This window comes from Lathyrus oleraceus, chromosome 1 (assembly GCF_024323335.1).
Source record: "Lathyrus oleraceus cultivar Zhongwan6 chromosome 1, CAAS_Psat_ZW6_1.0, whole genome shotgun sequence".
In the NCBI taxonomy this organism is placed as follows: Eukaryota; Viridiplantae; Streptophyta; class Magnoliopsida; order Fabales; family Fabaceae; genus Lathyrus; species Lathyrus oleraceus.
In genome coordinates, this window is record NC_066579.1 from 431,065,830 (window position 1) to 431,091,511 (window position 25,682).

Below are 25,682 nucleotides of genomic sequence, written 5' to 3' on the forward strand. Positions count from 1 at the left end.
ATTCAGGAGTTATGTGAGACTTTACAAAATCCTCCCAAATTGTCTTATCAATAAATGGATACTTCACGTATGGAGGCTCTGCATTATCTTTTGGATGTTTAATATACTTATCTGTGAGTTGTGTCTTAAAACCCCTCAAACTCTCACCAGCACATGCAAGTCATTTCTTTTTCAGTATATTATCCTCTAGAATAATAAACACTTCCTACATTTACATGATAGAGTTGATATTAGTATTAAACCAAAAAAATGGTCATATATACTAGTAAAACAAATAAAAAAACTCATAATAAATACCGTAATATCGGTCCATAGGCTATCTTTCAAATCATGTCAACCTTATGCCAATTATCTATTAAAATACTCATTTTTCTTTTCTTATAATGTCACGTAACCCTTAAAATCATTAGCATTTCTACATAACCCTTACCGGTTCTCATATCAAAACTAACCGGGGAGAGAACATCATTTTCGTGGGCTTTTTTAACTTGGTACACATTGTGGAACATCTATTTTTTTTTTGTATTTATAGAGGTTGCAACAAATGTTGTATGAGAGGTACTTGTCGAATCACCCATGTCTGTGTAAATTAAGAAAAATAACAACATATAACAGAGACACCAAGGTTGTATTTTTAAAATTGTATACATCAACTGCAAGCACAAATATTACCAACTGGAGCTAAACCAATGTATTCCTTCTAATTCACATTAAGGTATTCAAAATATCTTGAAAAGAGTTCATTGTTAATACCAATTACATCTGATATATGTTATGAATCATTATGCTTAAACACAAAACACAAAAAACTGAGGCAGCAAAATAGAATTTTGAAACAACAATCAAACTAAATATTTCACATTTGTCTTTTGTGTTTAACTATAACATAGAAAGAACAACCATAGACACTACTACAAATACTAACTAAAAACATACACTTAAGTTATAAGTTGCGTACATTTCAATGATATTACCATTTCTATGAACATTTCTAAATTAAATATTTCAATGCGTAACAACATTCCTAACAATATTTCTATGAACATTTCTAAAACTAAAGTCATTTCTATGAACATTTCAGTTAGACGATGAAGTTATGTACCTCAAATGTGATGACGAAGCTTCAAGGAGTTTTGAAAAGAGATGATATTCGAGTTGATGTTGGAAGAGTTTTGATGAAAAACGCCTAGGATTTTGTGAAGAGGATGACGATGAAGTTAAAGCGTTTGTTGATAGGTAAATGAAAAATTAGTTCTCTGAAATATTCATGCAATAGAACAAACACGTCGATTTTTAGTCAAAACAATTAGAATATATTAAACAAAAATAAAAAAATAAAAAAGCCTCATAGCGCCATATTTTTAGAATTCATTTAAAATAACTATCACATCGGTTTTAAACAAAATTGATATAATAGATTAATTAATAATTAAAAAAATAAAAAATAATAAAATAAGAAGGCATGTGAAAGTATTGATGCAAAAGATATTACCATTAGGTTGACAAATATAACTTAAAATGAGCAATTAAAAATATAAATTAAAAATAAATAAATAAGGGAAAAGGGAAAGGCGTCATGTGATCCTAAACCAATTAAAAATAAAAATAAAAACATAAAATGAGCAATTGGGATTCGAAGTGAGCTCCTTCATAGTTATATTCTCTCGATTTTAGATATAACTGAGGGTATATGTTGTATATATTTAAAAAATAATAATAAATGATGGCGTTGTCAGGATATATACATCGGTTATTGGTATCAACACAAATTCATACATTTACATTCATACAACACAAATTCACGTTTAGAATCAGAACCAACACAAATTCCTACCACCAAAAACTCATACAATCACATTGATACAACACAAATTAATATTTAAAATTAGAACCATCACAAATTCCTAAAACTATGAGAAACCCCTAATATGAAGACTATTCCCTAAAACAAACATTATACATTATATCTAACCCATTAAACCTAGTAAAATGAAAATCAAATAAATCCTCAATTAGAAAGGGGCGAAAAATTAAATCCCATTAAACCCTAAATTAGAAAGAGGCGAAATATTAGACTTATCGATAGACTTGTCTTCCTCTTTTCGTTTTAGAAAACACTTGTCTCGTTTCGTTTCCTTTCTTTATTGGATTTGTTCATGTGTTTGCAGCCTTCGTTCCTCAGTTCGCATTCGCAACAACATTCCTTCATTCTTCCTTCGTTTCACTTTGAGAGAAAATATTGAGAAATGAAAGAAATCACTTGTTAAATCTGATTAAGTATTCCATTTCACCAATATTTGTTCACCTCAATAAATATTAATCCACCTAAGCGACATCTGACCTCATGCATTAACTTTGATTAACGCCTTTGACGTCAAGGACAAACGTGACTATGTTTGAATAATTAAGGAACTAAGATGAACGTGTTTTGAGTGAAGAGGTCAATATGAACCCTAACCAAAAGATACTAAAGCAAAAAAGATATTAAGTCTTAACATAATTACTAACCTCAAGTGAGTTGACAAATTTTAACGATTAAAATCCAAATCAAATTTCACCTGAACAATATTAAAAACAACCATTAACATGTGTTTATTTCATGAATTCACATTTTATTTTCGAAAATATGAGGTTAGAAATCTTATATTTCCATTTTTTTTGCCAAGTAGTCTGTCGGTTGAAATTCAACATTTAAAAGACGAACAAATAGGATATCACATATTTGAACCCGTGCTCATACATATGAAATTCGTATACAACTATCATCTTAGTTGGTTTAACGAGACTATATTTCCCTATTTGTTTTAGATTTTATCAAATTATATTTGTATATTTTTTATTTATGAGAATATGATTTACTCCTAAATAGGTTATTTTTTATTCCAATGCAAAAGGACATGAATGTTATATTCTTATGAGAATTAGAGTTGACTACTCATAACCTCTCACTCTAAATTATTTTAACTCTTCTATATTTTATTAAAATATTTAAATTAAATATATTTTATAAATATTTTAAAAAAATCCAATTACTTACCAAATATATAAACATATATAATATTTTTGATATTGATGTTCTAAGAAATAATATTTTCTAAAACATAGTTGTAATCCTTCAAACAAAGATATTCATATTTATTAAAATTATATCTTTACAACTTTAAAAATAAGTCTAATTACTATTATGCAATATGCATATCTTTAAAAATTATTTGTTCTCTTCATATATGCTGTTAATAATACTGTAATAGGTTGACTTCTATAGATTTAAAAATTATTTTATTTTATATTTTATAAAAGGAATTTATCTTTACTACTCTATACTAGTAATAAAAAAGTAATTTATATATCAAGTAAATTTATTTTATCTCAAGGAATAACAGATTTTCAGTGATTTGCGAATTAATAAAACAAACTAGGAAAATCATAATATTATTTCTTCTATTAAAAAGGAATAACGGATTTTTTTTTAAAAGATTTTATTGTGATTTTTAAAAATATAACAAAATTCAAAAATCATATAACGTTTCTTCTATAAAAAGGAATAAACTTATCCAAAATTTACAACATAATTCAACTTTTGGATTCGACATCGGAACCCTAGCGAGAAAGAAAGCGATGGCGTCTCTGATCTCTCTCAAAGCCTCCGACGACGTCGTTTTTGAAGTCGAACCTGCATTGGTGAAGAACATGAAAACTGTGCAAGCAATCGTCGATGCAGACGACGCTAAGCTCAGCGTCATTCCCCTTCCCAATGTTTCCAGTAGTCACATCACGATGATCATCGACTACCACCGTCTCTCTGACGCCGGGAAAGTGAAGGAATTCTCCGTCGAGAAACTGGATAACGAAGAGTTGAAGGATTTTCTCCTTGCAGTGCATTATCTGAACATGGAATCGCTTTTCGAGTTCCTTACTCAGGCGGTTGCTGATCGGATCGAGAACAGGAGCGTTCGTTACGTACGGGAGTATTTTGGTATCGAAAATGATTTGACGCCGGAGGAAGAGAAGGCTATCCGTGAAAAGAATGCCTGGAGTTTTAAAGGCGCGGGTATTGAACCTGAGGAGTGAAGCAGATTTGTTGAATTTCAATTTCTGTTGTAGAAATTACTAACTAAACCCTAAAAATATAGATTTTCAATTTAGGTTTTATTTTCTTTTCTTTTGGGGAAGTATATCAAAATTTGGGATGTTTTTTAATGGCTTATCAATTTGGAATGTGAATCTTTAATTTGATTATGGAAGTATTTATTTTATTTTGTTCAATTTAATAGACTTTTATTTTATGCTTTCAGAATTTCACTTGTTACTAGAAACCCTAAATTTATCAACATAATATTGAGCGAAACTAAACTTGAGAATGCTGTAACTTGTTAAATCAAAATACTTAGCGAAAATTGTTGGGTTTTATTATATCGCGTGATCAATCTAAAATGTTGAATAAATTTATGAGGAGAGTTTGAATCTTTGCACGGGGATATGAGGGAAGTTGAAGCATTGTGTGTTTAAACCAAGTGTGCTGTGATCTATGTAATCTACAAAGTAATGGTTAAGTGTAAAAACTTCTCTGAATTCTACGTCATGTCTCGATAACTTTCTGTCACTCAATTCAGTTGCCAACAATTTTTTGTTCACCATTAAAACTAAATTGTTTTAATATTAACAAACCTGAAGAAGAAAACAGCAAGGCCATGACCAGAACAGCGATTGTCGTTTTTTCCTCCATGTTCCCCAGTTTTTCCCGGGTTTGAAAAAGAACGGTGCACTGATAAAAACAGAGCTTTGCATGGAATAGGGATTTTGTTTGAAATAGGATTTCACTGCAGTCACACTTTTCCAGCACTCTCATTCGGTTCACACTATTTAAGCACTCACACAGTGTGTTCATCTATAGTAGTTGAATCAAAATCCCGCTTTCACGCATTAGATTTATGTAATTTCATTTTTACTTTCTGGTAATGTTAATCTGATTTTACAACAACTGAGTGTTTAAAAACTCTTTAGCATTTGCTAATTTCAAAGCATTTTTCGGACTTCAGTATCTTGTTTCCATGTCCTTAATTGGTTGGTTTGAATTTTTTACAGGTCTCAATGCTATATTAAAATGCTTGTATTTTGAAGTTATGTGACATAGGCCACACTCATGTTGCCTCTGTTGCTAGCATTGTATTCCATCGAAATAATATGATTTCTTGCTTCTATATTCTATATTTCCACCCTGAAAAAAAATGCATTGAGAGGCAACAACAGACATGCTAACGCACATTCAAACATATGCTAATTTCTTCCTCTTTTTTAAGTGGTTTAAATTCTCCATGACCAACTTAAAGACAAATGCATTGAAATAAAAAACTAATAGCGTTATGTTGTATTAGTTATCTGCATCTTATAAATTTACAACAATGTTTTTGGCTGGAGAGCCAATTACACCTACGATATAATGGAACAGAACCTACATTAACAGACAATAAAGCTTTCACTTCGTAAATTTTGATTTCTTGATTTTGTTTTGGAGGGGGAAGAAAAAAGTATGGCAGCTAGATCGAACAAAAGATATAACCTATCTAGTGAACATGTATATAAACTATGAGAAAGCTACTCTCTTCACAAAATGGCTACATCAGTACAAAGAGACTGATGAACAAGTGCTCCCTTTACACCTCAAAAATGCCCCAATCCTCATAACTAATGATGAATAATCCTGAAAGCTCGGATTAAATGAGGAATTTGCCAACAACTGCAGCAGAATGGAGGCTTTCAATGGCAAGTTAAAAAATGCATCTATCTACCTGTTTAAAGGTTCTAACTGGATTTCCAATCTTGCGGAGGCTTGTGACTCTTTATTTGTTGCATGTGTATTTGGTGGACTCAAGAGATCCATGGAATCATCCTCCTCATTACCGAGCACCCAATTGCCTCTTCCAAATATCTGATCCCTGACTCTCTGCTTCTCGCGGTATTCGAAATAAGCAATACTCAATGCACCTACTAAGAACCAGATTATCATGGCCCAACTGAGGCCATGGACGTTTTCCAAGGCATATCTGTCTCCCAAATGCTTCATGCCAGTAAAAAGTGCTGCAATGCCAACAGCAATTGCAGATCTGCCAACAATAATATGCAAATATTCCCAGATAATTCTTTTAAATGATGCTTGCTCCCCATTTGACTGTCTTGGGGGCCTAAGGAATGCATTAACTGGTTGTATGCAAGCCAAAAATATTGCAGCAACTCCAAATTTAACATGTGTTGAGCTAACATGAAAACCGCGAAGCTCAGCAACCGCAAAAAGAAGTGCAAGAAAAACTATTGATAACCCTGAGTATTGCATGTAAACATGAATTTTGTACCAACCACCGCCCTTCAAATGTTTCAAGTACCTGGCTGCCAATATACCTCCAGGAAGCAAGATGCCCCATGCAAGAAACATCATGAAACCATGCACAGCCAAAACTGGAAGTAAATCCTGCTCTGCTTCTGCAGAACCACGCATCAGCTGAACTAATATAGGCCTGGTACTAGTAAGCGTATGCATATTCCTCTCACTAAGATGTCGATTACTCCATGTACTGCCCATCGCCCATATGACTTTTAGAGGAGTTGTGGGATCAATGATGTCGTTACATTCTGGCCTTTTGCCCCTACTACAAGATGGAACCAAGGGACGCGTAAATTCCAAAGTAATAATTCCGTTTTCTGTTTTGCATCTCACATGTGTCAAATTTTCATTTGTAAGATGTATACGTGAAGCATCCTGTCCATCAATCCAATAAGTGTTTACACGACCAACACCATTGTCATCAACCCATCCCACATAAGTGTAACTGTTTACCATTCCACTGCCAAATCCTATAGCAAGATAACCACTCTTTTTCTCACCGCGAGCAGCAATAGATATCGAATCCTTTGATAATGTCCAAAAGAAGGTAACCTGTTGATCATCGAGAACAACACTGTTGTTATACATGTCAGACAGACCCCCATCGACAACCTCTACTCTCCAACCCATTTTCTTCTCATACACTGAATGATAGTAGACCTGATCAGGAGTGTTCCTGTCAGGAGCCCAAATTAGCTCTGTGGGACTGGCCTGAACTCCATGAGCCTCAGGACCTCCAGCATAAATAGTCTCAGTCAGATTCCTCAGCGTGGCATTCCCACCAATGGGGTCTGAAGTAACATAAAGTGCTACATCATGCCCTGACTGTATGGAAAACGTGACCGGCACCCCTCTTTCCACTCTCAACACAGGAGCTTCCTTTTTGTTGATGTAAATAACCTTGGCTGGATTTGGAGGGTCAGGGTAATGCAGTGCTGGCCCCGATGAAACAACCAAAGGAACTTTGGCATCAGCAATGATGATATCTTGATCCTCTTTATCAGCGGCATCCAGGGGACCTTCACAATCATTGACATGCTGAGAAACATTGAGAACCAAATGGCCAAAAGATTCAAAGGGAAGACCCCCGTGATTCTGAGGAAGATAATACGGCAAAACAGTATCAGGAGCTCTAATCTTTCCCAAAGCCCAAATAACAGTCATGTTAGCCGATCGATGAACACGGTGATCATATTTGGCATCAACTGGACTCAAAGGTCTCCTGTATCTAACCAAAGAAACCCCATCACTCCTATGACCATAAATCAACCTTGTATCATTCACCAAGCCAACTCTGTTCGGCCCTTCATAGATTGAATCAGGACAAACCCCTTCCACAGTTCCATCTTCAGTATTTTTCACACACTCACTATACTTGGTGATGAAGAAATCATCCACAAATGGCAAACCATCTTCCTTAAACCCAGTAACTGCCACATCAGCACCAACCATGAGCTCTGCATCAGTGGCGTTAGGGTTAGCCCAACCAAAAGCCATGTAATTCATAACCCCAGTAGCACCCTCCAACCCAATCTCGAGCATATCCTCTTTTGGTTTCAAACTCCAACGGACCCTATAATCCTTCGACAGAACCTTACAATTATCAAACATAGTTGGGTCTGTGTGAACACTTACCTTCTCTTTCTTCTCTCCGTCGCTCCCAGGCGGGGACTCCGCCGTAGAGGTGAGATTCTGAATCACAACATGACCGAAATCGGAGGCGCTCGGAACATCCCAAACAGCAAGAACAGGAATCATGTCCCACGTGATATTTGCCATCAATTGTACTACGAACGTGGAATTTGCGTAGGTCTGATTAAGCTTGTGATCTGAAACGATGAATCCGGTGGTGAGGTTATCGAAATCAGGAGCGAGTGCACCCCACCAATGCACATCGACGCCGGAAAGCATTTCAAATTGAGAAACCCTAAAAGAACAATCATCAATGATCTTGAGGTGGCCTCTGAGCTGATGCTGAACCATAATGAAGTCGGATTCGAAATCGACGAGAGAACTGCTCCGGGTACATTTCGGAGCAGGATCTGCATATCCGAAGTACAACAAGAATAGGAAGATGAAGATAGTTTCACGAAGCATGTGGAAGAGATCCGAATAAAGTTAAGCGGATAGTGTTCGGATTATGGTGGATCCGAATCGCCGCTTGTGAACGTCGATGGTGATCGGAGAGGTTAAAGTTAGTTACGATCGCCGTCGTCGAATACAGGCGGTGTTTTTTTTCCTTATTAATTTTTTGAAAAAAAAAATAAAGGAAAAAAGAAGAAACGTGTTGTTGTTGCGATTCCGCGTTCGGCGGTGTTATCGGTTGAAGAAAACAAGAACACAAAGTTACTCGAATACTACTTTGTACACAAACTGAAAGTTCTGCTATAAAGTTAAAATTAACCATGTTTTGCCCGTTTTCTAGCAGGAATAATAATAATTTTTTTAATAATTTTGTTATTCATTTATCCTTCTTACAAATTAAATTAAAATGGTCAAGTATTATGATTTTCTTAAAATGATCAATTATTCAGTTTAATTATTGATTTTTATTGCTATAAAAAATGTATTTTAATAAAGCTACAATTTATGCGGGTGGGATGGGGAAACTCGTTCCTCGTTGGGAGCGAGGTCGGGGGATCAATTGTTATCCTCGATTGAGTTTGGGGAAGTGGCGAGGCTGGTATATGCTATATCCAAGAGTCATTTTACTTTCAAAGATAAATCATCTAGGAAGTCATAAATATATTATTAACTCTCTTACCTTTGAGTTTTATCTCATGAGTGACTTCATCTTCAATCAAGCATTCATTCTTAGTGAACTTGATCTTGAAGTCTTTGTCACAAAGTTGGCTAATATTTAAAAGATTGTGCTTTTGTCCTTCAACATAAAGAACTTCTTCAATGGATGTGAAAGGTGGTGCTCCAACTTTGCCTATGCCAAGAATTTTCCTTTGTTGTTGTCTCCATAAGTGACATATCCCCTGGCCTTAAGCACTAGATTTGAAAATTTGTTAATATCTCCTGTCATGTGGTTAGAATAACCATTATCAAGATATCATAGATTTATAGTGGTCTTCAAGCTTACATATAAAATAAATTAGGTTTTTTTAGGTATCCAAATTGCTTTGGATCCTTCATAATTAGTTCCTTTCTTGACCCACACATAATACCCACTTGTCACACTAAAATTCCTTACATATAAAGCATTAGGTGTCTGACCACTTATATCACAATAGAAACAAGTAAGAACAAAGTTACTTTTATATCTAGGAACATAAGATTTCTTCTTGATAAATCTTTTCCTTTTAGGATAATGATGAACATTGTTTGGTTTGTTCACTCTTTCTTTAGTGGATTTATCACTAGCCTTAACAAATATGATTTTACTAGAACTTGATTTATTAAATTTAGAATACCCAAGTCCACTTTTATCATTTGCATATCTTTGTTGACTAAGGACACCATCCAATCCAAATTGTCCTTTTTCATATCTTTCAATGACTTTTTTTAATTGGGCAATTTGGAAAGAGAGAGATTCACATTTTTTGTATACACAATTCTATTTTTGTTCATTAACAAAGTTTTGTTTTTCAACTTCAAAATCTTTTTTCATGGTATCAATCTTTTCTTCAAGAGATAAAATTTGTTTCTTTTGATTAGACATCGTTTTATACAGAATTTTGCATTCATATAGAAGTTCATCTACGGCACCTTGTGCATCATTATCATAAATGAAAAATTCATTACTAACATCTTCATCTTCATTATCGAAATGATGTGAAGCCATCAAGACAAGGTTTGCACATTCGCCCATTTCCGAGTCAGATGATGAACTTACTTCATTATCTTCCCACACAATATAGGATCGTTTATATTTTGAGTCCTTTCTACTTTTGAAGCCATTCTTCTTGGTGAGTTTTAGATGATCTGTCTTTATGTGTCCTTGCTTTCTACATTCATAACAAGTGGCATTTGGTGTTGAAGTATAAACATCATTTTTCCTAAAAAACTTACCAAGGATTGTTCATTATTCTAAAAAAAACTTACCAAGCCTTTTTACAAGGAGCGTGAAGTTTTCATCTTCTTCCGGAGTCTCATCTTCTTTTTCTTATTTTGAGACAACTTTAAAAGCAATTCCTTTAGATTTCTTCTCTTGATTCTCATGTTTTTCAAGTGTCTCAAGTTCAAGTTCATGTTCTTGAAGTTATCCAAACAAGGATGTGAATATCATGGTAGAAAGACTTTTCTTTTCCGATATTGTCGTCACTTTTGGTTGTCATTCCCTGGTTAAAAACCTAAGCACTTTAAGTTTAAGATCATCATTAGTAAAATTCTTACCAAGAGCAATCAAGTGATTTGTCAAGTGTACCAATCTCTTTTTCAATGCGACGATGGATTCTCCAGGCTTCATTTTGAACATCTAGTACTCTTGACTTAAGGTATTTAGTCTAGACCTTTTTACTTCAACGGTTCCTTCATGTGTTTCAACTAAAGTATCCCAAATTTCCTTTGCGGTTTCACATTGAGAAACACGGAAAAATTCATCCATACTGAGAGCACTCTGAAGTATATTGATTGCATTTTTATTATAAAGAATTTTTTTCTCATCGTCATCATCCCATGAACTCTTAATCTTTACTATCCCTACATTGTTGACAACACTCATGGGAACAAATGGACCATTTTCAACATCATCCCAAATTTCTTCTCCTTGAACTTCTAAATGTGCCTTCATGCGTATTTTCCAGAAGTCGAAATATTCACCAGAAAATAGTGGTGGTTTGTTGTTGTTGTCACCATCTTTAAAAACCGAATTCACGCTTGCGGAAGCCATTATGGATCTCTATGAACAAGTTACCTATAACTTGGCCTGATATCAATTGTAAGTATGTTATTCATTTAAGAGGGGGTGAACTAGGTACTTTAAAAAATTTCCGGTTTTAGACTTAGATGTGATTATTTTTCTAGTTGAATGCTAAGTGATGAAAGCGGTAAAGTGTGGGAAAATAAAAGACACAATGATATATTTTGGTTCCCCTCACAATTCGAGAGTACTCTAGTCCCCTTATGCTGTAAGAGATATTACTATCTTGTTTGAATTTTGTACAAGCTATCCTAGCCTCTATACACAAGATCCTAAACAAATTAATAAGGATAATCCCCTTATGATTTACACAAAGCTTCCTTAATCACTTTCTTGCTTCTAACAATCCTGGATAGCAAGGAATTCAACAATATTCTGAATTTTTACAAGAGTTTTTGAAGTTGTATACAATGTATCAATCATTTGGATTGATCTTATCCCTCAAGTAAACAATTATCAATATGTAACACAATTGCTCAATGATGTATATGGTTGAAACTATATGAAATTGCAATAAAAATTAAGTGCAGAAGTTTCAACAAAAATTTGTCAAGAACACTTGGTTTTGAATATGAGAGAAAATATGTTTTGAATTATAGATGAAAAAGGTGTATTTCAAAATATGAAAAGTGTGGTTTATATAGTGCCTTAACACATCTATGAATGTGTACAAATGCATGAATATATGTCATGGTTCAAAACACATTTTAAAATTTCGTTTGCATCAAAAATTAACTGAATCGTTGCCACTGCTTCAGTGGTAATCGGTTATCATAAATGGTGTAACCGATTACACCTGAAGTGGTACTTTAAAATTTTTTAAAAACACGCACATGTAATCGATTATAGGTTTTTAGGTAATCAGTTACATCATTTGAAAAAGTCCAATGAAGTTAATCTTATATTGTGGTAACCGATTACATGAATTGTGGTAATTGGTTACCAGTGCTATATGCAGAATAAAAACTTTAGAAAAATGTAGTTTGGCCAATTTAATGCAACAAATATTTGTAATGCAATATGCCACGATTGTGCATGAATTTTTGAGCACTTATATTCAACATAGAGAGAATGTACACTTGTATCTTATAATGTCATGATCAATCCTTAAGAGCATCCAAGACTTGATCTTTAACACTTGAAAATTGGACTTTATTGCACTAGCTTTTAATATAAATCTTGATCCATTCTTTTTGACATAAGAACATTCTTGTAGTTTGTCTTCATCAAAACAATCATTTGAGAATCTTATCTTCATAAAACCATTATTAAATACCTGAGAAAATCCCAACAAAATAAGAATGTGAACACTTTTCAAAATAAACTCAGAAACTTGCACAAACATGTCCTACTAGGTGTGCCAATTTTTTACCGGTATTTTTAGTAAACAATCACTTAGTTTTAGGTTAAATTGCTTGAAGTACCAGACTAGTAAATCCTAAGGCAAGTTTGTGCTAATTTTATAGAAAAAATAGTATGCATTCAATGTTATCGGATTGCTTGCAATGAATGTTGGATGTCTTAGTAAAATAATTATGTTTTATGAGGAAACAAACCAACTGACTTCGACAAAGTCAAAACTAGTCTTTGATAGTAAAGAAAATAAGTAAATAGCAACTTTAAAAAAAATTATTTGCATAAGAATAAAAGTGGTAGGCAAGTACATTTTCTTCAAGGAAACTCGTTTCTCTCTTGTTTGCGGGTACTTTGAGTGTATATCGAAGTTTACAATGTTTTTTGCCACCATTGATCCTACTACTAGAACTCATATTTACAATGCTATGAACTATTGGTCTCCCAATGTTTAAGTGTCTTTCTGTCTGACACGTCATCTATGCATGCGTGATTGGCCTTCGATTGATCTCAATGCATCCTTGAAAATTTGGATAAGACCAAAAAGTAGTTACTTCAGTTTGAAATTTGAATCTGCCTCCAGTTGAACCCTTTCAACCTATCGAACTTTATGCGTAACTAAACTTCTTAAAATTTTACTAAGTCTCTATCATACCCCAAAATTTGTCCTACCTTTTTTCATTTTTATATGGCTCATGAATCATTTCACCTGCATATTCACATGCCCCAATCATCCATCATTTACAATTGCATTTTTAAAACAAGCATCATTGATTCAAAGGTCCTTATTATTTATGCGTACCATTGAGCTAAGGTTTCTCTGTGGATCAAACTTATGGAAACTTGATGATACATTTGACACATGCGGTTTGGCTTTTGGGCTAGGTCTTGTCGGAACCCTAATCTTTGGAATGTGCTTTGGGTATGTTGATTACTTCATGGATAATGGATCTGGAAGACATGCTTCAAGGTTGAACATTCTCTATGGAAATCCTACATGGCTAGTTTGTTTGGTGGTTCATCTAATTCAACGATTTGCAACTTGGATTGAAGACAAAAAAAATCAAATTCAAGGTTCATTCAAATCCTAATTCAAATTCATTCTTTGGGAGGAAAATCTCTTTCTTAGAACACAAGCAGTTCATTTCAAAAAGAAGTCATTTTCTCATTACAAAAACATTCAAACCATATTACAAAAATCTAACTACAAGATTACATACAAGATTGCATCTTTGACCTACAATTGATTTTTGGTCAACTATTGACATTTTGGTCAAACAGTTGACCAAAGTCAATTGATCTGATCCTATTCTAAAATTCCATTTGGATCTTCCATGATTGAACTTTCAAGCTTCCAAGTCTCCAACCATGATCCATATCTTAGTTTCCATGCTTTGTACATTTTGAAAGTGACATGCCCAAACTTATAGAAAACTTGCAAAGGGAACACAAGACCATGACATTATAAGCTCAATATTTTGGCAATAGACATACACCTGCACAATCAAGTAAGTCATGATTCAAACTCAACAAACCCAGGCATATCATGACAAGTCTACATTGATTCAAACATCAAAATGACAGCTAATTCATGTGCAATAGAAAACATTACACCATTCATCTTGCATCAATTTCCTAACTGTTTTCCCCAACCTAACATTAACATCAATAGTTCAATTTTAAATAGTCAGTTCCACACCAATCCAATTTACCTACTAACATAAGATGTTACTCATTAATCCTAATTTTCTAACAGGGAAAACTCATTAACCTTGATCTAATCCACTTAACTAGGTTCATACTAGCTCAGTTTTCAATTGTCTATTTCATTAATCCTTTTTCGTTTCATCTCACTAACAGAATCTTTACTACCACATTCCAAGGATTTAACAAGTTCACTAAATGACCATGACAATGCATCCATAGAGACCAACTGCAAAAATCAATAGCTAACTCATTCAATTCCCTAACACTAACTGTCAACACTTCAAGTTCACCTTAACTACAAGTTTTCACATCATTACTAATATCATCATTCAAACTTTCCAAGCTAATAATACTAACAGTCTGCATCATGTTCAAACTGCACAAACACATACACATACAAAGGTTGCTGCATTCAAAGGTGGAAAAGGGGCTAGGTGTCGTGTTGGTAACCGGTTAACCAAAGGGGCTAACCGGTTATGTAGGTGCTCTGCTACTATGATTCAAGCAATCTAGTTTGCATTGCAACTCCATAACATTCAACTCAAAAGGCATATAACCTGCAATTTACATTTCCATTCACCAAATCAACACATCCTAACTTTCTTCTAACCATTCAATCTATCAAACTAACCTTCCAACAATCTAATTACCATACTGACAGTGCTAGCGCCTAAGTAACCCACTCACATCAACATATCATAAATTTTTTCTAACATCTCAAACACTAACTCCTAACAGACCCTTTTCATCCATTGAGTTCTACTTCACCAACTGAACTGACTCCAATTTAAGCTCCAACTAATTGTAGCAGAAACCTAATATAGAATTAACATATTTAATAGTCCTAACAACTTCATTCATGTGAATCATTAACATAAACGATGCCCAAACCTTCAACTACCATTTCCGAAGCCTGCCCGAATAAGTTAGGGATTATCCTGTATATATTCCCAAATCACTCTTCAATTGAAAAAAAATGATTCCTTTCACAAAAAACCACTGAAAATCATTCTCTCTGAATTCTCAATTCTCTATGAGTTCTCTCTCCTCTTTAACATATCCACACTCACTCTTACGTGTTCAGAACAACAAGGACAACACAAAGCCTTTGCAAAAGCTCCTACAAACTAAGGGTAGAAGAAGATAAAGAAGAAATCAGAAACCTAAAAGATTTTGAGAGTCGAAGTGCTTACTGGATTGAAGATCTTCTATATTTTCTTGAATCATTTGCGTCACCTTCGCTTGCAACATCACCAAGTCACTCTTGTAGGTTAATTAATCCTTTGCAATTTATTTTCTTTCTTAAACTCGTTGCTTCCATGTAGCCTCTTCATAAGGGAGTCAAACCCCTAGGTGTTGAGCTCCGTTCAACTCCTCAGCATCATTTAATTTTGGATTTTGTCTCTTAGGTTTATAGATTTGTTGGCTCGATTCAGAACCTTGTGTAGGAATTAGAGGAAATCGTTGTTAGATTGTGAGAGAGGGTGTCAAGATAAACAAATAGATATATGTATGGAGGCATTTGGACCTCCGCCACCACCAAAGGCAATTTCCGGCACAGTGAGGTATTGGTCTCAGGTGAGGACTATATAATAGACATGTGAGCATGAATGTATAATGAAGTATGAAATGAGCTTTATGATTTCTACCCTCTCTCATGGCTTCATGTTTTAGGCCCAAGGCCACTTTGCCCCATTGAACTTGCTGGCTACACCCTAGAACAACCCTACACCCCTCCTCTGAATTACAAGGTTCATTGGGCTTTCTGATATAAGCTCAATCCTACTTGTTACACACTACTGTTTAAACACTGCACCCCTGCCTCTAATTTTCTTTTCCTCTTTTTTTAATTTTGTGTTTCTTTGTTATTTTTAATACTCTTTTAGTTTTTAATCCACTTATTACATTTAGTTAATACACATTTTATACTTTTTAAATACATTTTTCACATTTCATTTTGATAGGAAAACACTTAGAGAATTAATGGTAATATTTAGAGTTTAGTTAGATTTAATTGATTTTAATCCCATAATCCATATTCTTAATTAAAGATTCTTAAATAATAATAATAGTAATACACAATAGATGATATAAATTATGTAGTTTTAGTCTTAGAGTTAATTCGTTAATTTTTCAAAATTAGAATTTATGCTCAATTTAAAAAGCCATGTGCTTGTATCACTAGTGCATAATTTGTATGCTTCCCCTGTTCAATCAAATGACCATAAGTCTCTTGATCACTTAATGAAATTAGAACTCTGCGTCGGTGTTGCACTGGATCTCAAGCCAAGTCAAGTTTCATACTCAAAGATGTAAAAACTCTGGACATCGAGACTGGATCATTGCTTCAACATTCAAGCACAATAAAAATATTTATCTTCAACACTTGTCAGTTATGAAGCGAATTGCGTGCCACGAGCCTTAAGTAGTGGATAAGGAATGTGAAGCAGTATTGCAATCCTCATTATGGATATTTTTAGATACATGACACATGATCCAGTTGTTCAAAGTATTCACCTTCATTCATAGATTTTAGTGTAATTCAAATCGATTAATTGTCAAGTCTTTCTCCCCACAGACAACGCTGCAATAATCAACGTCTATTACACTTGTCTCCTATACTTTCCTCTTTGGACCAAACACATATTCTCTTTGACATCCATACACTTTTTTGGGTTGATCACCTCATGGTTAAAATACTCATCTCTGAACCAGACCCCTTTCTTTGGGTTAATCACCTCTTATGGTTAAAACACCCTCCTTCTTCATGCATTTCCATATGAGCTCCATGCTCAGGAAACTTTATGTATTGGTTAATCATCGTCTATCGGTTAAAATACCATATTCTCATTCTTTGGGTTAATCACCACTTCTTGGCTAATATACCCTTTTTGCATTGGTTAATCACTGTCTATCGGTTAAAATACCACACTTTCATTTCTGGGTTAATCACCACTCTTGGTTAACATACCCCATGCGTGGTTAATCACCATTTATCGGTTAAAATACATCATTCTTAGTTTAGACACTGCATTCCTGGTTCAGATACACCCGCCTATGGATACAAACAACACAACATTTGGTTCAAACACATAACACTTTCCTCATTTCACTACTCTTCTTTTGCAATTCAAAAAACACTTTCCTAATTCAAGCAACTTCAACTCTTTTAATTCAATTCAATCAACTCTTTCTTTTCTTTCATCACACAAACATTTTTTCAAAATAATTCTTTTTATTTTCATAAAAGAACAGTTATAATTTGTTCCTTAGTAGTCAGACTAAAAGCTTAGAGCATCCGAACAAGGATCAAAATCAGCTAACGTCTACACACTTCTAGGATACAATTATAATTGTTCCCTAAAAGCAACTAACACATTCATATTTTCTGCTACGAACTACATAGCTCTGATTTTCTGATTTCACTATGAGAATACGTAGGTACGATGGTTCAAATCCTTGGAGAGCACACTAATTAATAAACTTATTTTTCCCCTGTAATCATTCACAAATAACTTTTAGATAATAACACCTATTCGCGCAAAGAACAATCAAAATGGTTTTCGTTGAGTATAACGTATGTGAGGGATGATAATACCTCTCCCTTGCATAACTGACTTCCTTATCTTTTTTTCTCTTTCCCTTAGGTTTTATAGATATTTTCCCTTTTCTTCGAGAATAAATAAAGTTTGGTGGCGACTCTGTTGTATCTTCGAGCGTGTGATGCACTCAGGTGTTTTTCGTGACGCAATAGTTCCAAACCAGACTCCTCGATGTCGAAATGTTGTTGTTCCTTCTTTTCAAGTCTTTGGTCGAAAGGCATCTTGATCTTACCTTATGCTTGGAGAAATTCCAGTTGGCTTCCTCGTTGAATTTCCACTTTTAGAATTTCTTAGCTAACAACATCTCACTTTCATATCACGCAAAAGAGTTGATCGGTCTACCATGTTGAAAGTATTTGAGATGTCTACCATGAGCATAATCAAAGAACCATTTCCATTTTGCTTGTTCAACACCCTGTTAGCATTGTGAGAATTTGTCTATGCAACACCTAATACCTTAATCCTAAACTGGAAGTGATTGATATCTTAGGTCTTATCTTTGCCGACTCCTTTCATAACAATCTTGGATACCAGACACCTCCAAATAGAACCAAATAACAATTGAGTGTATCCCACCATTAGGAAAATAATGGAGCCCTTGAAATATACAATGCAAACCTCTTAGCTGAAAAGAAATCACTAGACAATAAAAAACCATGACCCTCCTCTACGCAATGCAAAATATATCTTCCTGAGGAATTTTATTGAACGAGTTATAACCAAGGAAAGAATATTTTACCATATTTATGTGCTACCCACCGCTCATCCATCTTAGAGAGAGAAAAGAATTGTGCTGATAAAGTTGAGGTTGTGTTGCTTAAAGTATGACACGATTTAGCATGAATGAAAATTAGGAATAATAGAATACTACATAATAGGGGTGGACAAAGTTGAATTATCAATTTGAAAGTGACAAACCTATTATTTTTTATGCAAACGGTTGGGTCGGATGTCGGGTTGATCTGATTGTTTGATTTAGATTGTATATGATTATTTTGATCAGAATCAAATGATTATTTTGAACTCGTCGAAAACCAAACCCAACTAATATTTGTTTTATTTATGTTTATTACTATATGGCTGGTTCATTATAAAAATGGGGTTTGTAATGTTGTCACGTTATCATCACTTTTATAACTTAATGGTGAAATTGTATACTCACGATGATAATACATGGACATTCTATATGGTGGTACAATTTACTCACAATAATACATGGACATTCTATATGGTGGCACAATTTACTCACACCAACACATGAACATATAATATAAAATTTTGAATGTTATTTACTTTGTAGTTTAAAGTATCTTAATGACTAAATTAATTTTAAGTGATATTGAAAATGTTATCATGTAATAATAATTTTTTTATAATTCTTCTTTGGGTCAATTTTAAACTTTTGATAGTTTTTCTTTTCAAAATAAGAAATATTATTTTAAATATTATAATTAAAAAAAAGGTCATTAATGTGTCAATAAATATTAAAAAGACCAAATTCACCGATTTACTTACTAAATCAGTTTAATTGAATTTGTTAAAAAACAAAATTTTAACGGTTGAAAATGAACCTTTAGAATTGAATCATAGTTTGGATTAGATATAAGTTTTAAACCTTATATCTCTTTTATTGATTTCTTTGTTGATATAAGGTACAATCGAACTTTTATATATGTTACAATCAAACTTTTATTGTTTTTGTAAATAAAAAACAAAATATTTTGGTTATGATTTAATAGTTTATATTTTTAATAAAATGTTTATTTAAAAATTATTATTTTCTTCTGAACTTCTAACTTATTTTTATTAACTTTCTCTCATTAGGTCTATTAATTAAATATATTTTTGAAAAAGATATTTTACACAAAAATTAAATTAATAATCAATTTTATCTAATTTGTAAACCATCACTTATAAATTTTGGCTTATCAATTATCTAATATATTTTTTTGCCAAAAAAAAACATGTCGATTTGAGCCAAGGAAAGATGCACTAGTATAGTAGTATATAGGTGTCATCAAAGAGCTTTCGCTCATCCATTAAATCTAATCATGATTCGGATATCACTTATTAAAAATATGGGGAAAGAAGCGTCAATAATATCAATAAGTTGAACGTTCAAAATTTAAAAGACTTTGATATCACATATCATCTAAAATCTTAAAGCATTACAAATATATGTCATTTCTCTTATAAAATAAAATATTTCTTTCATTTATAGTTAATCACACTTGAATTCCGACACTAAAAATAGTTGTGTTATATATATTCAAGAGGCGACAAATAATTAAACATCTCTATATAAACTTTAGGCAACAAATTACTACCAAAAATACTACACTACCCTTATATACTTCTTTTAATTTTAGGACACTTATTCTTTTTCAAGAATACATTTGTATTTTTCTTAAAAACATAAGTACGTATATATTAAAATGTTGACCTATACTATATATTTTTATAATATTAAAATTACTCACACAATACTCTTTAACTTTTTGTCAAGTATCTTTTATTTTATTTATTTTAAAAGTGATAAGTTATTGTTTTTCAACTAAGTCTTCTTTTTTCATGTCATTTCATGGATTTTGCATTATTTTAAAAAAATAGTCATTAAAAAGTCGTTAACACATACAAATGGGACAAATATTAATTAATAATTAATTAAATTAAATTAAAATTTTATTTCATATATTCAAAATTACAATAATAGTGATAATATATTAAGTTTAATAAATACTAGCGTCCAGACGGACACATTTTTAATAAATATACGTGAAAATATATACGATATTGTTTTATTTAATGTTAATTTTAATTAAAAGTTATATAAAAAGTTAATAGTAGGAAGTTATGTGAAAGATGATAATAGTGGTTTCAATAGAAATTATTAGAAGTTATTATATAAGTTATCTAAGAGTAAAATTGATAGAAAAATAGGCTACACGAAAACCAAATTTTCTATTTATATATTGTTATAGATAAACATTTGTGACTAACAAATTACTTAAAATTAAAAAATTAACATTTCCAAAATATAACCTAAAAAAAATTGTAAGGGCATTTTACATAGAATCTCGAGTTTGAAATTAGATCACCATATTTTTACTTGCTTGCAAATGTTTAATTTTTACATCACTTTTTAAATTTTGATGTCTAACTCATCTTTATGGACATTTCAAATATTTTTCTATATCTTCGACTATCAATGAATTTTAAAAAAAATAGAGTATTGCACATAGTCAGTTTACACACAAAAAAAAACATTACTCAAATGTGTTTGATTATTTAAAATAAAAATCATAGCAAACATTTTTTATTGATTAATATTAAAAAATATGAGATAACTATTCTAATCGATCATTATAAAAAATACGGGACAAATAATTATAATCGATCATTATAAAAAAAAAGACAAAATATTGATCATTGATACATATAAAAATCACAGATAAATATTTCCACAAATTAATTTAAAAAAATAAGGGACACATTTGTTCATGATAAATAAAAAATATGTGTCAAATATTTATCATTAATTGAGAAAGGCATTATGCACAAGGCTGTCAATGGAATCCTTGTAACTTGCATCCCTAAGAACCCTACTACTAGAGCTATTAAAGATTATATGTCCATTTTTTGCTGCTTCGCCATCTATAAGGTCATAGCTAAGATCATGGATTTTAGATTTGGAAAAGTCCTTCCTCACATTGTCAGTAAAAACCAAGTTGTGTTGTGAGAAGCTCAAAATCATTAACCTCAGTTTTGCAGATGACTTACTCCTGTTCTCTAGAGGGGATGCAAAATCCGTAGAGCCGATGATGGAGAAATTCCATGATTTCTCGAAGGCCACGGGTTTGTTGTTAACCCTAAAAAATGTAAAGCCTTTCATGGTGGTGTTACTGACCATACCAAGAGTGATATTCGACATATTACCTCTTATGCAAAAGGTAAACTCCCCTTCAAATGCCTGAGCATTCCCATAACCACCAAGAAGCTTTCAACTCATAATTGTCTATAGCTTATGGAAAAACTAGTTAACATGGTTAAACATTGGAGCAATGCCCTCTTAAGTTATACAGGTCGAATCCAACTTATTAGAAATGTGTTATCTGCTATCACAAACTATGGCTCCAATGCATCCCTTTACCGAAGAAGGTCATTAAGAAGGTTAAAGTTGTTTGTCATTCTTTCCTTTGGACTGGAAAAACGAAGATTTCTCGTAAATCCCCTATGGCTTGGAAAATTTTATGTGACTCCAAGACTTTTTGTGGCCTTAACATCATGTCCCTAATAGAGTGGAACAAAACATGTTTGTCCAAGTTGCTTTGGAACATACATGACAAAGCTGATACTTTGTGGATCAGATGGATCCAAACTTACTATGTAAAGAAGCATACTATACACACTGTGTCGGTTACATAATAATGCTCTTGGATTCTTAGGACTGTTCTTAACTTGAGAAGTGAGATGTATAACATGCAAGCTTGAGGGGACTTCCTTCGTAGCAACAAGTTTAATACCTTGAAGATCTATGAGGAGTTGAAGGGTGGTAGAAACAAGGTTTTATGGAGGAAATTATTCTATAATAATCTACCTAGACCAAGAGCTTTGTTCATGATGTGGTTGGCGTGCCATGAGAGGTTGGCAACCAAGGAGAGGCTCATAAAGCTTGGCATGATTAAAGATGCTAATTGTGTCTTTTGTAATCAGATTGAAAGCCAGGAACACATATTTTCACTTGCTCTACCATGCAGCTTATTTGGAATCATGTTACTACTTGGATTGGATTCGACCATACTCCAAGGGGCTGGAAGAATGAAGTTGATTGAGTATTGACTGCCAACAAAGATAAGAATTGGAAATCTAGGCTCCTTAAGGCAGCCCTAGCAGAAACCATATATGAATTTTGAAAGTACAGAAATGAAAAAGTTTGTGTGAATAACACGGTGCGTATGAGTATAAAAAAAAGAGTTATAGATAGTATTACTTATAAAAATTGGGTTAGACCTAATATAAGAACACATATAGTTATGTTACTCTTGGGATAGTTTATCTTTAATTTTAAGGTTTTTATGTTGTGTCGATCTGTTGCGGGCTGGATCCCTTTTGCAATCGCCTTGTACCTATTATTTTTGGTTAATCCAATATTTGTCTTTTAAAAAAAATCATAAAAACAAACGTCTTACAAAAACTTTACGAAACGAAAACCATTAATTTTTATCATTCTCTTTAACATATCAGATGATTTTTAATTGATGTGAAATTTTATAGACGTGATCTATATGATAATAAATTTTAATCCAACCGTGAATTTTGTTATACGAACATAAGGTGAAGAGTTATCGAATGTGTCATGTTACTAAATTTGACACATTGATGTCATTTGATCCTGATCCTATATATATATATATATATATATATATATATATATATATATATATATATATATATATATATATATATATATATATATATAATTGTATTTGGTTCATGATTAATGAATTCTTTGGCCTTTTTCTATTCATTAACCATCAACTAAGTATGAGTTTAGAGATAAAGTAAATCACGTTAAACTAAACACTAAAAGCTACATTTAGCTTCTTGAAATCACGGTAGAAATGGTCTACACTAAACACTAAAAGCTACATTTAGCTTGAAATCATGGTAGAAATGGTTTTGGACTCACGATAGTGGTGATTCACCGATAAAGGCTAAATTGTCTTGACTTGTTTTATACCTCCGATCATAGTAGATACCAGAGCAGTTGTAAAAAGCTAGAATGGTTATCATCAAAATCTAATTTAGAAAATTCACTCCCACCAGAGAAGTCATAATCGTCAAACAATAAAGGCATGTCTGAGATCTCATATGAGTAGTCTTCATATGATCATCCATCATGAAATTCAACTTCAAAACCAACCACAATAAAAAAAATTACTCTTGCAAAAGTATACCTTTCACGCAAAAAAAAACCTTTACTATTTTAGTTATTACTACAAACAAATCAATAGTTTCTTGATATATTATGCTTTACAGGTTCATTGTCAAGCAAGAGGCTATCCTTTCAACAAGGAAACACTTGAGCTTGCCCTTGATTCAGACTGCAATTGAAGATTAGGAAGTAGAAAACACTAACACTATTATTGTGAGAAATCCCATACTGACCCGATCAATATTGTCCATGGTGATTAGTGGATTGCTAAATATCAGCCATACAAAGGCTCCATCACAACACCATGGCTTCCATTTGACAACACCAGACCCGATAATCAGGGAATAAACCGTTGGTTTAGTCCTCTACTCTTTCTTGGATTCAAGGAGTAGTGTTTGATATGTTCATCTTTTTCTTCTTCCTCTACTTTTCATTTTATTGTTTTTAAGATTTTAGGTGGTTTAATGTTGTCTTATTAACTTCTACCTTTGCAATTTGTTTGAGGTAATATTTCTCTCTTTATTCATTGCATTATTGTTGTTGTTATTATTTCTTCAACCATGGTCAACCTAGATAACCCAAACATGAGTTTTATGGACTTATCCAATGGGGATAAAATAAGCGATGCTTCATCCTACACTAAAGTGATTGATCCAGAGGTGCTGGATGTTGTTCCCCCAACGATTACATCTCTCCCTGTGAAAGTTATACAAATTGTGAGTATGAGAAGCAATCTAAGATAGGGGTGAACTAAAATTGTTGGATTTTTCTTATTTTTATGCAAAATTTCTTATCTTTTAATTTTGGCAAAAACAAATGAATAGTGAAATTACGTTCCTCAAGGGACAAATGTTAGACCAGATATTGAGACAACTTTTTTAACTTCTTAAACCATAATGATAGTAATATGACAACTATAAAACAATACATAAGGAAGTAAGATAACACAAGATATTGGTAACCTAGTTTGGTGAAACCACACTGTCATACCCCAAAATTTGCCCGTCGATATTACAAAGCTTTCCTCTGACTTGTTCTGCAAGGCACTGATATCAAATGAACAAAAGCCCAGCTCACAACAGGCCCAATCCAAAGACGGCCCAAAATAGCTTGCTCGCTAGGCGAGCAATTCCTTCGCCTAGCGAACACTTCATCATGACACTCGCCCAGCGAAGCATCAGATCCAGAAAAAAGCCCAGAATAGCTTGCTCGCTAGGCGAGCAATTCCTTCGCCTAGCGAAGCTTGTGAAAATCTGAAGTTTTGGACCTCATTTTAAGCCCATTAGGTCATAACAAGAGCACTATAAATAGCCAAGCCTTCAGTCACGAAAGGGGAGGAAAAAGGGGGGATACAAACAGACGGACGGACACCAAGACGAAGGACGGAAACCCTGGTGCAAAAACCCTGCTAACCTGAAGGCAGCCCCTCCGCGCCGAAACTACCGCCGCCTCCAAGCAATCAGTCCCTTTCAATATCGCAATTGCACACAGGTTTGCGTATCACCACTGTTTTACGTTTCCAATCGATATCCTTTACATACATGATGCATTACGATTAAAGTTTTGATATATAATTTGATTTCACATGTGAATCTAAGTATGAACATCCTGTATAATTGTCTATGCTATGCCTGTAATCCAATGCCATGAAAATACAAGTTTTCGGAAGTCATGCTGCTGTCAAACTCCAAACCCGTGGCCGCTCGCTAGCACGTCGCTAAGCGAGCCTGCAGCGAGCATTCGCTGGGCCTTCGCTAGGCGAAGCAGAGGCGAACGGGACAGTGGCTGCTTTGTCTCTTTGTTGTTCTATCTTAGGCTTATCTAATTACGATTTTTGCA

General features: G+C 33.3%; 2 protein-coding genes and 1 long non-coding RNA gene across 3 annotated transcripts; 1 reads left to right on the plus strand and 2 right to left on the minus strand.

Annotated features, from left to right (window-relative positions):
* The first annotated feature begins 3,530 nt into the window (after window positions 1–3,530).
* On the plus strand, window positions 3,531–4,266 carry LOC127079880 (SKP1-like protein 14). The gene has a single exon (XM_051020237.1). It carries the CDS (start codon window positions 3,619–3,621, stop codon window positions 4,069–4,071), a length of 453 nt encoding a protein of 150 aa, XP_050876194.1. The 5' UTR covers window positions 3,531–3,618; the 3' UTR covers window positions 4,072–4,266.
* Window positions 4,267–5,339: 1,073 nt separating this feature from the next.
* Window positions 5,340–8,761, minus strand: LOC127079872 (cytochrome b561, DM13 and DOMON domain-containing protein At5g54830). Its single transcript, XM_051020230.1, has one exon. The coding sequence runs from the start codon at window positions 8,474–8,476 to the stop codon at window positions 5,786–5,788; it is 2,691 nt and encodes an 896-aa protein (XP_050876187.1). The 5' UTR covers window positions 8,477–8,761; the 3' UTR covers window positions 5,340–5,785.
* A 4,959-nt stretch (window positions 8,762–13,720) lies between these two features.
* LOC127115868 (uncharacterized) lies at window positions 13,721–15,930 on the minus strand. Its single transcript, XR_007800905.1, has 2 exons — window positions 15,500–15,930; window positions 13,721–14,095 (listed from the first exon to the last, which is right to left on the minus strand). It is a non-coding gene; the product is annotated as an uncharacterized LOC127115868 (long non-coding RNA).
* Between the last annotated feature and the right edge of the window lie 9,752 nt (window positions 15,931–25,682).

Bases quoted from the DNA above. Each gene is read 5' to 3' on its own strand.
- LOC127079880 (XM_051020237.1), top strand. From the start codon at position 3,619: ATGGCGTCTCTGATCTCTCTCAAAGCCTCCGACGACGTCGTTTTTGAA.
- LOC127079872 (XM_051020230.1), bottom strand. From the start codon at position 8,476: ATGCTTCGTGAAACTATCTTCATCTTCCTATTCTTGTTGTACTTCGGA.